Below are 14,639 nucleotides of genomic sequence, written 5' to 3' on the forward strand. Positions count from 1 at the left end.
ATTTGATGTGAGGACTCGAAAAACTATTATTTTTAAATCCCTATTTTTGGCTAAATTAATTATTTATTTGGATTTTTGCCACGAATAATATTTTCTAGCCTTATTAGACCTAAGTACATGGTATTATAGTTTCGTTATATTTTTAAAGTGTCTCGTTTCAAAAATTATTTTCTTAGAAGCTTGTTTAGTGAAAAGTGAAAACGCGTTTGGAAAATTTTAACCGATTGAGAGTACAATAAGTTTGGAAAATTGGAGACTTGTACAATGGTTCTAAAATAGGTAATTTTATGTTTAAGTACTCAAGTGATAGTTAGTAGTACAATCGTTATAGGAATTTCTCGAAAGTTTCGCGTTATCGCGCTTAAATTGGTGGTACGCGTTTTCACACGCGTGATTTTAATTGAGGGACTTTAGACCATTATTTTGGGACAATTAAGAGTGAATAATATTTATATGAATATAAGTGTATTGGAGGTTTAGTGCACTAATGAAATAAACTCGAGAGAAATCGAGCCCAAAACGCGCGCGTATACGCGCGGAGGAGAGTTGACTTTGGAGTGATTTTGCACCACACATTGATCTTCCTTAGGAAGCCAAATTTGGATCAAACACACTCTCTCCTAGTCTCTCTCTTGGCTGAACCATTAGCTGTAAAAGACAACACAAAAGTTGCCACTTTTCATCTTCAATTCTTGCACCAAACCTTCATAGATTCACACCAAAATTGAAGACCACCTAGCTTGTCACTTGGAGAGTTCATCTAGCTACAAAAACAAGGAGCTTTCCACGGTCTTTTTGAGCAAAGAGAGGGCCGAAATTTCTGGTCTTTGCACATCAAGGAGGTACATAATGATCAACTCATAGAATCTTATCTTGTGGAAGTTATATTGCGTGATTAAGCTCTAGTATGCCATTGGTTAGCTTGTTTATGGTGTAAAATGAAATGGGTGGGCTCTATGAACTCCCACCTTTGTCTTGAGGGCTGATCTCATGCTTGATGATGGATTTAATGTTGGTTTAGTGCTCAAAATGGTAGATTAATGGTGTATTATTAGTATAAACTTCAAGGTGTGCATGGGGTAAAAAGTTTCAATTCTGCCCCTGCTTTGAATGTACCTATTTCGGAAAAATTTTGGGGATTTAATGGCTGGTATATGATGTTTATATGTTGTATAGATGGTGTATAAAATTTCATTGAAAAATATTGAGGTTTGGTTGGTCAAATGGATTAATTTCGTGAAGCTAGTAAATCTGGAAAACTGTTCCCGTAATGCTCAGACAGCTCGCTTGTTTCATCCATAACTCTGTGCTCCGACGTCGAAATCGAGTGCCGTCAGTGGAATTTGAAACTAGACATTCCCACCTTTCCAACGGTATAAAATCACGTTCTGGTTCCATGTATGTGAGCCGAACCAACCATTTAAAGTCGGCTGTTCTGTTTCTCTGTTTTCCTGGAACGAAATGCTGAGGCTGCAACTTGAGGCTCGAATTCGAGCTAGTTGTGTGCCGAATTTCAAAATGATTTCTTCTGTGAAATTATAGCTCTATGAATGTATTTTCCAAACTCCATAAACCATGCTCAATTCCGAGTTAAGTTGAGTGATTTGTGATCAAAATACGGAACCTGCCCTGCTCTTGAAAACCCTAACTTTTGGACAGATTTGATGCAAGGCTTGGTGTAGACTTGCTAATTAAATTTTTTGGTGTTAAACACCTACCAAATGTACCATGAATGTTTCTTAGGCTTTTCCTATAGAAATGAACCAAGTTTGAAGGATTTTCTGGGCCAAATGTTGGAAATGAAGAACGAAAAACTCAAGGCAGTTTTGCCTTAGAGATTTTTCGAAACTTTAGTTGGTTGGTCGACTACCTTTCCGAAAGCATTTTACCATGAATTTTGATAGAGAGATACCCTTTATATAGGAGTACTATACTGCCAAATTTTGTACCAATTCAAGTCCATTTCGATACCTAACTAAAGTCCCAAAGTCGGAAACTCAAATCTGGAAATTTGTTCAACAGTTTCGAATTTTCCCAAACTTTGAGCTACCGTATCTCGGTGCTCGAAACTCTGATTCTTGATCCACTTGTTCTGTTATAAACCTTACTTGCAACTTTAATTGAGTTACAAATTTCGGAGGCTGGTTCAGAACGTGTGAATTTTTCCGGATTTCCAAAGTTAGCGAAAAACCAACCCCGACACGACCTTGAATGCCCGGAAACAGTAACTTTGAGCTCATTTTTGAGTATCTTCCCTTTAGAATCATGGAAAAGTGCCTTCTAATAACTTTTAGTACTTTCAAAGAGGTTTCCAACGACACCAAGTTTTCCAATTTTTGACATGTGGAATGTGAGATACGATTTTTCAAAGTATCATATCAAACCTGAAGTTTTTCCAAATTCCAAGGGAAGGGAGTTTTCGAGTACTCCTTATTCCTTCAATATTTATTGAACGTTTTATACTTGATTTCCCAAAGTGAAAACTCGATTACCCGTGTACTTTAAGAAACTCCATTTAAACCTCGATTTACGAGTAATTGAGGTTTGTTTTCATGAAATTTTCTTAGATTGTACTAGTGTACAATCTACCTTGATAATTGGGATATATGAGTGATACTTCACTATTATTTGCTCAGGCGCACATGAGGACCCTCAAGAGGATCCCACGGTGAACGCTTAAATTTCGATTGAGACTACTTGTTACTTGGTGAGTGTCAAGTGCCTGTTTACTTGAACTCCTGTGAACTTGATACATGCTTGTCTTGCTTAATCTACCTGGTTTTGATAAAATGGATAGAGTGTGTACTTTATCGCACTCGTACTAATTTGAAATAATTGATTCATACTTGGCCTGGCTTGCTAGACTTACATATCCTGAATTACATGCTTGGACCTGTCAAATACTTGTATACATGACTTGGTATGCTATGAGTGCATACGTCGTTGGAGTGAATCTCCTCGACATTTACATGTACATGGGGGACGCCCAAACTCATAGGCCGACCTTGGGACTCGAGCCGGCATGGGCTTGGTCGGGAACCTCAATGAGCCATGAGATTCACATGATAAGCTTGATCTATTGAGAGATCTTGCTTGGCATACTCGTGGAGTATCGCCTTATAAATGTCGTGCGGGCCCGGAGCGGTGTACGGTGGACGGATGGGAAGTTAGTGGAGTTCTACGGATTGAAAATACCGACCCGATTGACGGAGTGTCATCGCGGGGAGGTATACGAATGGTATCGACACAGCAAGTGGAACTTAGCTCCTGAGAGCTACTATATCCTTGAATTGTTTCTGTTTACTCTCACTGGCTTTATTAATTACTTGTAATTATCTCTCGAACTGTTATTTTGGACTGTTATCTGGACTACGTGCTTGCATGTGTGTTCTTGGCCTCACGAGCGTTTTGCTCACCCTGTAGATTTGTTTTCCTTAACAGGATTGAACTCGGAGATGTATTGGAGAAACCCTCCTGATGTACTTTTGTTTAGGATTTCTATTACATTTTGGCTATGCCCTTGGTTTTGGGTTGTATTTTTGGAATTGAAATGTAACGTTTGGGGCGTGATGTATATTTGGAATTTAAGATGTACTTTGAACACCCGACGTGCGGGTTGGTTAATGGATGACTATTGTTAAGCTTGAACGCTTCCGCATTTACTGTATTTAAGTTATTTACTTGTGTTGTGTAGACTGGTAATAAGCTTGAATGGAATTGTTTGAGTCTGGCGAGAGCTGGGCAAGCGTCCCGCGGATACCCTTTGGTTCGCCTTAGGGAGAAGCGGGGGCGTCACAGTTGAGCCTGCATAACAGAGGAAGCAGAGGCAAAGGGCTTGTAATGATTAACAATAATCAATTTTGGTGGACCTAAAAGCATATTTTGCAGCAGTTAAGTACCAAAGAGTGGTAGGAAACTTGTACCATTATTCTGGCTCATCTAATTTTTACCTAGGCCACAGGCTATACTCAGCTCACATAAGAAAGTGCTTCTGCCCCCTTAACCCTATACAGGCATTACTTCATCAATGTTTATTTTCAAACTTTACCAGAGATATCCCCAATTAGTCATCCCAGTCCATAGATTCAGATTTGGAGTTTACCAAGTTACCTTCCAGTAACCTCAAGGATCATAAAAGGCTTTAGCAGATGCATCCAAAGCAAATATTCATTTTTCAGACAAGCAAATAGAGTTTTGAAGTATCTTTATGAGATCACTTTCAGAGCCTTTAATACAAGATACTGAGCTCACTAAAGTTATTGATACTTCAAAGAGCTTGGAGACCCTTCCAGCAGTAGCTGGAGCAGTGGGTTATGTCCACTCCAGGCAATGTTATCTCCATCTGGTTTGTTAAAATCGAAATTCTTGAATTGTATTCCTCATATAAAAAGGTCAAGAAAAGATCTCATTGTCTATAACCTTGAAGCGAATATTTCAATGTCAGATAAAAAACTTAGAAAGACATGAATGATAAGCTTGCGTAAAAGCAGATGGGAGTATACAAAAATTACAACTTAATATGGGAAAATGCCAGTGATTACTTATTCAGGCAGTTAATAATTGTAATACTAGAATAGTTACTTTGAGACATGCAGCAACAGCAAATTTAACGATCATTTGAACCAACAAGATCTTTAAAAGAAGAAATGATACGTCTTTACATCTCTATATATGCCCACGATAGACCATGCATACATCATGAGAATTACCAGCTATGGCAATATCTTTAGTTGTGCAGCCATTTTGCTGGAGTTGTTAACAGGCAAACAAGCTGTAAATGAAGGAATAGTGTTGGTGAAATGGGTAAAGGACAAAATTGAACATGATCACTTGGATGAAATCCTTGATCCTAGGTGAGAAACACATCTGCAGAGGTTCATCAACAAATGTTATCAATGTTTAAGATCTCTATGCTTTGTGTTAGCATTTCTCCTCATGAAAGGCCTGACGCAAAAGAATTGCAGACAATGCTACTTGATGATGCTCCACAATTCAGCGGGTAATATTCCTAGAGGTAACATTAAAGTACTTTTTCAGCTAAACCAATATGAAAGCTCAGCTTTGGAAATAGTAATATTAGTGATTGTATATGATAATAATAATGGCAGACGACTATCACATTGGAATAAGATGAACTATTTCATGGTTATACCGTTGCATTTCCAGGTCTTACTGATTTCAATCAACGTATGCAATCACAACCATGTTCATCCAGAATGTTTGCAGTCTATTTCCTGTATGGCAAGAGCCGAACAGGAAGACCATTTTGCGGAACAGGGGAAGCGCGATATATAACCTTCTCATCTTGAATAAGTTTCTTCAATCTAAATTTCTTCACCACATTGTACGTGAACACTATCTCCAATCGCGCATACTCCTTTCCCGGACACATTCGAGATCCTCTAACAAATGGCACAAAAGTATACGACGCAGGTCCACTTCCTTCAAATCTTAAAGGATCGAATTTCTCTGGATCCAGAAAGTATCTGGGATTTTTATGTGTCGAGTATACACTCCAAAATATCTGACAAAGAACATTTACAAAGTTGTTTTTACAAATTTTGTTGCTCTAGCATCAATTAAAATTGATTGGAATTGGAAGTGATAATTGACATTGTATCATTACCTTCCATCCTTTTGGAATCGTGAAGCCAGCATACGTGAAATCTGTAATGGCCTCTCTAGAGGCTCCTTGGGCAGGTGGTGTTAATCTTATCGCTTCACATGCCACATACCAAGAGTACTTAATCTTTCGAACATCATTCCAATTCAGTAGCTTTTGCGGACCTTTGGACTCGAAAATCTCCACCATCTCTTCTTAATGCAAGAAGTTTCCAAAATTAGTTAAGCTATTGGATATTAGCTTACCAAGTTGAATCTGAAATTTTGAATTAAAAGATACAAATATTTAAATTGAATCCTTGCTAATCAAAGTAGTGGAGAAGATTTTGAAGGGTCAAAACCATTTTCGGGTATAACCTTTATAGGCCTGATTGTAAATGTGGGGAAGTTCTGCAAGATAGTTCAAGACAAAGGTTGCTGTAGCACTTGTGGTATCATAGCTAGCAACCATAAGTCCCATGATATTATTAGCTATCATCATTTCCTTAGAGAAACTACCATTTTCATCACTTTGAAGCAGCAAACGAGATAACATGTCTAAACCTTCAGCAGCAATATTCCTATTATCTAAGAGCTCTGTTTTCCTCTTCTTCAAGATCTTTAAAATCTCAAACTTTACTATCTTGCCTCCTTTCTAAGCTTTATTATAAGCCGTCCTAGGCAAATCAATTGGGATAGAATACATCCCAGATAAAGCAACATTGAAGGAATTAGACAATGTTTTAACAACTTTATGATCTTCAACGCCCAAAAACAATCTACATGCCAATGAAAAGGTATACTTCTTGGACAAAGGATAAACCTTCACCTCTTCAAAAGGAGCCCAATCAGTCTCGAGCTGATCACGAGCCATAGAATCCGTGTTTGGAATATAATGTTTTAGAGCTTTAGGCTTCAGAATTTCTTCAATAGAGCTACGATTTTTTGCAGTGAATTCCTTCAAGGAATTTTCTCCAGGAGACAGAAATTGTAAAGGCTTGATTAGTGATGCAAGCCACCAAGTTGCTAGAAGATTGTTCTCATTAGAGAATAAAAACTTGTTTCCTGCTGCTCCACAAAATACTGCCATTTTTTCTCCAAGTAAGGAGGTTTTGAATACTTCTTCACTCTCTCCTGAATAAACTTCTCTGGCTTGATGCAGCTAACTTCAAATTTTCTCCAAGAACAGGCTATCCCAGTGCACCTGGTGGTAGTTTTGAGCTGCGATTGTGAGAAAAGATGTAAATAAATAGAGAAACAAAGAGAACTATGAGGATCAAGAAAGAAGTGAGAAAAACCTCCATGGCTATTTGTCTCCAAGCAAAAAAGAAGCAAGAGTTATATGATATATGGCAATAACTAGTGGTGTTACTTATTTATGAACCGTTGCATGTTTTTGTTTTTGTTTTTTTTTTTGTGTGTGGGATATACTATGCAATTTGGATACTGTCAAGCATGTTGATCTTATTAACGCAACATTCATTGAATTGACTTTTGGTTTAATGCTTAGAAAAATTGCAACAGTATGCTCCCTCTAATTGTAGGAATACAAGTTTTTATGGAGATAAGTGGAAATTGTGTATTGATAAATTGCCACCGAGTACATTTAAATATGTCACACATGAACTCAAAATACTCTTTTTTTTTACACTAAACTTTCCCACTCCTTCCTATACCCTTCCTATCAACAACTATCAGAATTCAAAATACTCATTTATTACACGCATATTTGTATGCAGAATACTTTTTCAAATTACAAAATTATAAATAAACTAATGTTCTATATGGACTTCAAGATTTTACTACTCATGTTAAGGGTTCTTAGATTAGATTGAATGCACATTGTTTATATTCAATTTCCTTAGAGTTAATGATTTGGTTGTGCTATGCTTATTTGTAACTTTTGAGAACTTAGACTCCAAAACCCCCTCTATGTATCTACTTTTCTATTTATCAAATTTAAAGGTTAGCATCCCTCTCCTAGATTTGCCATTTAATTTAAAAATATAAGTAGATATATATATGTTGACTTCAAAATATAACTTTGACTTTGGTCATAAAAAAAAATAGAATTCTAAAGTTAAATATGGGAGAGTGGGGATCTTATCCTTTTAAAAGTCCAATATGATTCTCTAGAACACGCAACCTAAACCACATTTCTTTATTAGACTTTTCTTGGCACTTGTAACACACTAATTTTTACCTTCAATACATAATGCAAGTATAGAATGAAAACAAACTACTATTACAAAAATATCATAAATGTATATGATCCCCTTTGTTGCTATTCTTTTATTAAATAATCCTTTCTTACCAGTACATTATTCCAAATTTTTGGATTAATGCTTTTATATCACTTTTTGAATTAGCTATAGTTTATTTATAACATACCAAAAGAAAATGACTATTTATTTGATCAACCAGAAATATTTGGAATAATTAACTGATTCTTTGATTGTGTAAAAAAAGTAACTAGTAATTTCCATTGTGTTTAATGTTTTTGTATCACTTTGTGAATCACCTATGGCTTATTTATAACATACCTAAAGTAAATGACTATTTATTTGTTCAATCAAGAATATTTGGAAATTATTAACTAATTCTTTGATTGTGTCAAAAAAGTAACTGGTATTTTTGTTGTGTCTAATACTTTTGTATCACTTTGTGTATCAGCTATGTTTTATTTATAACACACCAAAAGCAAATGACTATTTATTTGGTCAACCAAAAATATTTAGAAATCATTAACTAATTCTTTGATTGTGTCCAAAAAGTAACTGGTGATTTTTGTTGTGTGTAAAGAATTCTACTAATGATTGTGTATCTACTAATTTTTGGACGTCTAAGCCCGAGTTTTTGGATGTAGTACGGTGCAACTAGAACGTGGGTTTTTCGGGGCCTCCATTAATGGTCCTGGCGGCTAAGCTGCGGAGTGTCAAGGCAGCGTTACGCACTTGGTCTCACAAGGTATTTGGCAATATCTTTGACTCGGTGAAGGTGGCGGAAGACCGTGCGCTCAATGCTAAGTTGAGCTATGATACTGATCCATTTGAGGCCAATCTAGTGGCGTTACGTGAGGCTCAAGATCAACTTTGGAGGTCGCAGGGGGTTGAGCATATGTTTTGGCAACAAAAATCGAGGATTAAGTGGTTAAAGGATGGAGATAGGAACTCGAGGTATTTCCACTCTGTGGTGGCAAAGCACCGCCAAAGGTCGGTAATTCATCGTATTAAGTCATCCGATAGGGAGTGGCTGGAGTCTGCGGCTGATATTGAAGGTGAGGCCACAACCTTTTTTAGACGCTTGTTCACGGCAGAGTCCCCTAGTGAGTCTTTTGACGCTCTTGATGTTATACCGAAATTAATTACGTCCCAGGATAATGCCATGTTGGAGGAGGTCCCGTCTAAGGAAGAGGTTAAATCAGTGGTTTTTGCTATGGATGGTGAGAGTGCGGCTGGCCCAGATGGTTTCTCGGGTAAGTTTTTTACATGTGCATGGGATATTGTGGCAGAGGATGTCCACGCGGCTGTGGTATGTTTTTTCTGTGGGGAGGTGCTGCCCAGGAGTATCTTTTCTACCTCAATAGTGTTGATTTCGAAGGTCCAGCCTCCTCAGGATTTTACCCAATTCCGTCCGATTAGCTTGTGTAACTTTATCAATAAGGTGATCTCCAAGCTCTTGTCGGATAGACTAGCACGGATTTTGTCTAAGATTATTTCGCCTCAGCAGAGTGGCTTTGTAAAAGGAAGGCATATGTCTGATAATTTTCTGCTGGCTCAGGAACTTCTCTCTGGAATTCGGCATTCTCATCGGGGAGGGAATGTGGTGTTGAAGTTGGACATGGCCAAGGCGTACGATCATGTCTCATGGCTCTTTTTGTTGCAAGTGCTGCGTCGATTTGGTTTCGCGGAGAGGTGGATTGATATGATTTGGCATTTAATCTCCAATGTTTGGTTTTCGATCCTTATTAACGGCTCCCCTTGTGGCTTTTTCCAATCAACTCGGGGGGCTACGCCAAGTTGACCCCATCTCGCCGGCTCTTTTTGTTATTGGGACAGAGGTCTTATCTAGGCTGCTGAACTCATTGGTGGGCCAGAGAGGCTTCTGTCCGTTTAAGGTCCCCTCGAAATGTCCTATCATCACGCATATTGCTTATGCAGATGACGTAATTGTCTTTTGTAGTGGGGTTAAGAGTACTTTGCAACAGGTTATGAGGGTACTGGAAACGTATTATGGTACGTCTGGGCAACAGATTAACTGTCAAAAGAGCTGCTTTATTGTTGACGATGCCTTGAGCTCCTCTCGTAGACGTGTGGTGTCACAAATTTCTGGCTTTCATGCCAAGTTACTCCCGCTTAAATATCTTGGCTGTACTCTCTATTCTAGGCGAAGTAAAAGTAGCCACTTCTCGGAGATCTGCACATCAGTTGCAAGTAGAGTTTTGACGTGGAAGGAGAAGCTATTGTCTCCTAGAGGGCGTTTGGTCTTAATCAGTAGTGTCGTATCCTCTATGCCTCTTCACATCCTTGCTGCTTCGGCTCCGCCAAAGGGTGTGATGCGTGCCCTTGAGAAGGTATTTGCGAATTTCCTTTGGGGGAGGTCGGAGGGGGGCAATCGTTACCATTGGATTGGATGGGAGTCGCTGTGCAAACCATCTATTGAAGGGGGGGTCGGTGTGCGGGCCTTGGCGGATGTGTTTGATTCGTTTTCAGTGAAGTTATGGTGGTCTCTCAGGCAACGTAAGTCCCTCTGGGCAGAATTTATGCATTCGAAATATCTATATGGTTTACATGCGTGTGAAGCGGAATTTCAGCTTTCTCAATCACCCACTTGGAGGAGGTTGGTCAGGTGCCATACTTTGGCAGAGTCTTATATCCAGTGGGTGTTACAGAACGGAATGGTTGATTTCTGGCATGAGAACTGGATAGGTGCAGGGTCGTTATGTCAACGGGTTGAGATTTTTGGTGATCATTCAGTGGCGGACTTTGTCTTCAATGGGAGCTGGAACCTATCAATGCTTCGTCAGTGGCTGCCGGACAGTATTATTGCTATGATTGTGTAGATAAACCCTCCTGATGTATTCTCTAAGCAGCCTGATAGGATGGTGTGGGATTTGGATATCTCTGGCTCCTTTTCCATTTCTTCTGCGTATAATTTGGTCCGCAAGGTTTCCAATACTTCCATTTTCTCATCTAATATTTGGTTAACAACTTTGCCAGCTAAAATCTCATTTTTTATGTTGAGGATGTTGTCGGGTCGTCTGCCTGTGATGGAGGTGCTGTATCGGTTGGGTGTGTGCGGCCCATCTCGATGTGCTTGCTGTGTAACCCCAACGGTGGAGTCCATTGATCATATATTCTGTGTTGGTGAGGTCCCGCGGTAGGTCTGGGATTCCTTTCAAGTCGAGACTGGGGTCTTTGCCTATGCAGGAACGGTAAAGCATGCGGTCATTCAATGGTGATTGCGGCCGGCTAAGAACAAGGTGATGAGATTGGTGTATCAGGTGTTGCCATCGATGATTTGCTGGCATCTTTGGAAAGCTAGGAATGCGGCGGTGTGGGAAGGGAAGGTGCTGTCAGCTATGCAGGTACACGGCTTTGTTCTCTCGGATCTGTGTGATATTCTGCAGGTGCACTTCAAGGATATGGGGGTGGGACGGTACTCGTGGCCGACACTTTCCAAGTTGCTGGTGGGGTGGAAGAAGGCGGCGAAGGTCAAGTTAGTTAGTGGATTCCTCTGGCTTCGACACTTCTGAAATTGAACACCGATGGTTGCTTCTTGGGGAATCCGGGGAGAAGTGGAGGTGGTGGGGTGTTGCGGAATAGTGCGGGAATTTTCATGTTAGGTGTTGCGGGCTATTGGGGTGAGATGTCGAGCTTACACTCGGAATTTAAGGCTTTGTTATTTGGAGTCCAGTTGTGTGTCACGCGAGGCTTTTGTTGCTTGCACTTGGATTTGGACTCCTTGCTACTGGTCCAGATGGTTACAGGGGCTAGTAGGTGCCCATGGGGATTGCAGTGAGAGCTGGACGATTTGCTTGCCTTTCGGCATGCTTTTCATGTCGTCTCTCATTGTTATTGCCAAGCGAATGTTCCTGCAGATCGGTTGTCTAAGGTCGGGACTGAGTTAGGCTCTACTTCCATCTTCGATTCTTTCTTGCAGTTGCCACGTTTGGTTCAAGGAGACCTTAGGCTGGATAGGTTAGGGTATCCTCATTTACGACCTTCTTGAGTGCCGACTTTGTTGCATTCAGGGAGGTCTTTGTGTAACTTTGCTTTATTAAATGAATAAAATGCTGGTTTAAAAAAAAAAAGGTTTCAAATATTCAGATTTTCTAATATAGGCTTTCTTTATTGTACTTATTTTATATGAAAATTATTATGTGAATGACCACACTTGTGTTCATTTCCTTCCTATATTTAAACACTTTTTCTATTCTTTCATTTGTGAAGAAAAGTATTGATACTTGAAATCCCTCTTAATGAATACTTATTAGGCACTCTTTAGATAAACCTAAAAAATGTTTTTCTGTGTACCTTGACTTTGCTTGATAAGTAGTGGTTGAGATCTTCGCTCAATTAAAAATGTAAACATTTTTTTTTCTAAGGTCCAAATGCAAATTTGTTAACTCATCAACTTTGGTTAACAAAACTATCAAATATCACGTTGATCATTGATATTTGGAAGAGGCTAAATCTAAACTATTTCATATTAAATTCACACCTTGTATATTTTTCAATGTTGTACAAACTATTAATTCATGAAATTTGTAGGTATAAGCCCAACTTACTTATTTTTTATGAATATTCAACTATTAACTAAAACTATTTAAAGTGATAGCAACAAAAACTTAGACTCTATTATCAAAACAATAAGAGAAAGAAATAAAATAGTGACTTTTCTTTTTGGTCAATAGTGGAAGTAAAATCAAACATTTTGTGTGAGAACCCGTAATTTTCCATTTTCTAGGTTTTATTATTTTTCATGGCTTGTTTTCTGCATTTTCGTGAGTAGGAAAAATTTCTAGATATTTTTAAGGAGCAGATATAGTTTTTAGATGATTTTTCTAGTATCAAATGGATTTTGAGAAATTAAGAGCGTATACCGGACGTGGGACCCAATAGTGCGAAAAGTTCGGAAAAATTCGGCCAACTAGGTTAAGTTTTGAATACTGGAATTAATTTATCAGGTGTTAAGAGATAATTAGAGGAGACTAAGTGGATTGGTATAAGAGAGACAAGTTAGGTAAGTATTTAATAAAAGGTGACAAGTGTCACCATGTGATTGCTTCTTACCTTAAGACCACTATTCATGGTCTTACCATTTGACTTAAATAAACCAAAAATCATCAAAAATCATCAAGAAGTGGGCGGCTCTCTCTTTCTCTCTCTCTTACTCTAAGCACAAGGAAGAAAACTCTTCAAGCTTGCTCCAAATCATCAAAACCAACCATTGAAACTTGCAATTTCTCCATAAAACCTCTTCAAGTAGTGTTTGTGAGTTGTTGTGTGAAGTTATTTGGAAAGTTAAGGTGACCAATTGCTCTCTCTCTCTTGTTTTTAAGGTGAGTTGTGAAGAACCACCCTCCTCCATTAATCGATGCTTAAATCATGCTTAGTGGCAGTATGAGATGCAAGTTTATGGATTATTTCTTGATTTGTGGTTGAAGTGATGAAGTTTTATTATTTTTGGGGATTTTTCTGTTTTAATCTGAGCATGATTGTGTGGCTATCTATGATGATTGGAAATGGTATATAATGACTATAGGAGGTGGAAAAAGTGATTAATTGCAACCAATTTCTGGTTTGGAAGAAATTTCAGAAAATTAGGGTTTTTGAGGGAGCATTCTGTCCGAATTTTTATCTCCTAGTCAGAGGATGAATTGGCCTTGGATTAAAACACGAAAGTTGTAGGGAATGACATTTTAGAGGTTCCTAAAAAATTTCAGGTCAATCGGAGTAGTGTAGAATGAGAAAAGTCGAAATTACTATTGCTGTTCTGGTTTTACCCGAATGTAAGAATTGCGCCTGTAATTGGTTGTTTTGGCTGGAATTGCTTCCGAATTGGTTGTTGAGGCCTTCTGATGAAAGGTATCCCTGTTTCTTAGCTTTCAGATGGTTTTGGATTTTCTGGATTTGGACTTGGAGAGCCTGAGTTATGATTTTTCCGCTAGAATGCATTTTGTGAATCTGTTTTTACGGTTTTGATGTAGTATCTTGCATTTTTGACCCATTTTCACTCAAAACTGGGTTGAGTGACCTTCTGTTATATTGTAGCCCTATCTTTTAGCTTCGAATCGGTGTATCGTACACCTTCATCCGATAATCGTAGTGAAATTGGTGCCATTACCGTAAAACGAGGTCAAAAACTATTTTTTTTCAGGGCCAAAGCTAATTGCATTTCCGAATTTTCTGGTTTCCTCTAATGTTTGTGTATGCTTATGGAACCCTATTGGGGTCATGTTTGGCCTTGGTTTATGACTCGTTATCGAGTCTCATTGTACTTGTTTGCATGTTTTAGGGCGTGACGGTGGTGCACAACGTTCTTTTGACGGAAGTGCATGAAACCACATTTGTGAGCTTGGTGAGTGTACTACTCACTTGTGTGTTAATATATGGCGTTGATACTTGAACTTGGTGCTTTGAATGTTAATTGCTTGAAGTGAAAGTGTACTTTAGCACTCTCACTGTGTGCCTTATATTCTTGTTATCGTGTGATTGGAATGTTACACGAAGTGTTACTTGAAATGAAAATACATGGCTTGGTGTCGTTTGGACGAGTATCCAACGACTACAATTGTTATTTTTGAGCTCAACCCCATTGGTAGTTGATTGAATCGAGCCGGCGAGGGCTTGGTCGTGCCAATTGATATGCCTTGGGGAAATGTTATATGGAATCTTGTAGTATGCGAGACTCTCGATTCCGGTTTACTCGAGTAATACCAAAGTGCAAGTGTTTGGATTTCGGGCCCGGTAGGGGTATGTTAGGTGGAAGGAGTGGAAGTAAAGTGGAGTCTACGGTTGGTACTTTTGAACATT

The 14,639-nt window shown here is 38.7% G+C and overlaps 1 protein-coding gene and 1 pseudogene across 1 annotated transcript; one reads left to right on the forward strand and one right to left on the reverse strand.

Annotated features, from left to right (window-relative positions):
• Positions 1-5,227: 5,227 nt before the first annotated feature.
• LOC113750603 lies at positions 5,228-6,905 on the reverse strand (annotated as a pseudogene).
• A 1,603-nt stretch (positions 6,906-8,508) lies between these two features.
• LOC113750604 lies at positions 8,509-10,663 on the forward strand. The gene is made up of 2 exons (XM_027294564.1): positions 8,509-9,515; positions 9,784-10,663. The coding sequence occupies exons 1-2, from the start codon at positions 8,509-8,511 to the stop codon at positions 10,661-10,663; spliced, it is 1,887 nt and encodes a 628-aa protein (XP_027150365.1).
• Positions 10,664-14,639: the final 3,976 nt, after the last annotated feature.

Source organism: Coffea eugenioides, chromosome 10 (assembly GCF_003713205.1).
Source record: "Coffea eugenioides isolate CCC68of chromosome 10, Ceug_1.0, whole genome shotgun sequence".
NCBI lineage: Eukaryota > Viridiplantae > Streptophyta > Magnoliopsida > Gentianales > Rubiaceae > Coffea > Coffea eugenioides.

Coding starts and splice junctions, on each gene's coding strand:
- LOC113750604 (XM_027294564.1), top strand. CDS start 8,509: ATGGTCCTGGCGGCTAAGCTGCGGAGTGTCAAGGCAGCGTTACGCACT. Junction 9,516..9,783: donor CGATTTGGTTTCGCGGAGAG/GTGGATTGATAT, acceptor TGTCTTTTGTAG/TGGGGTTAAGAGTACTTTGC.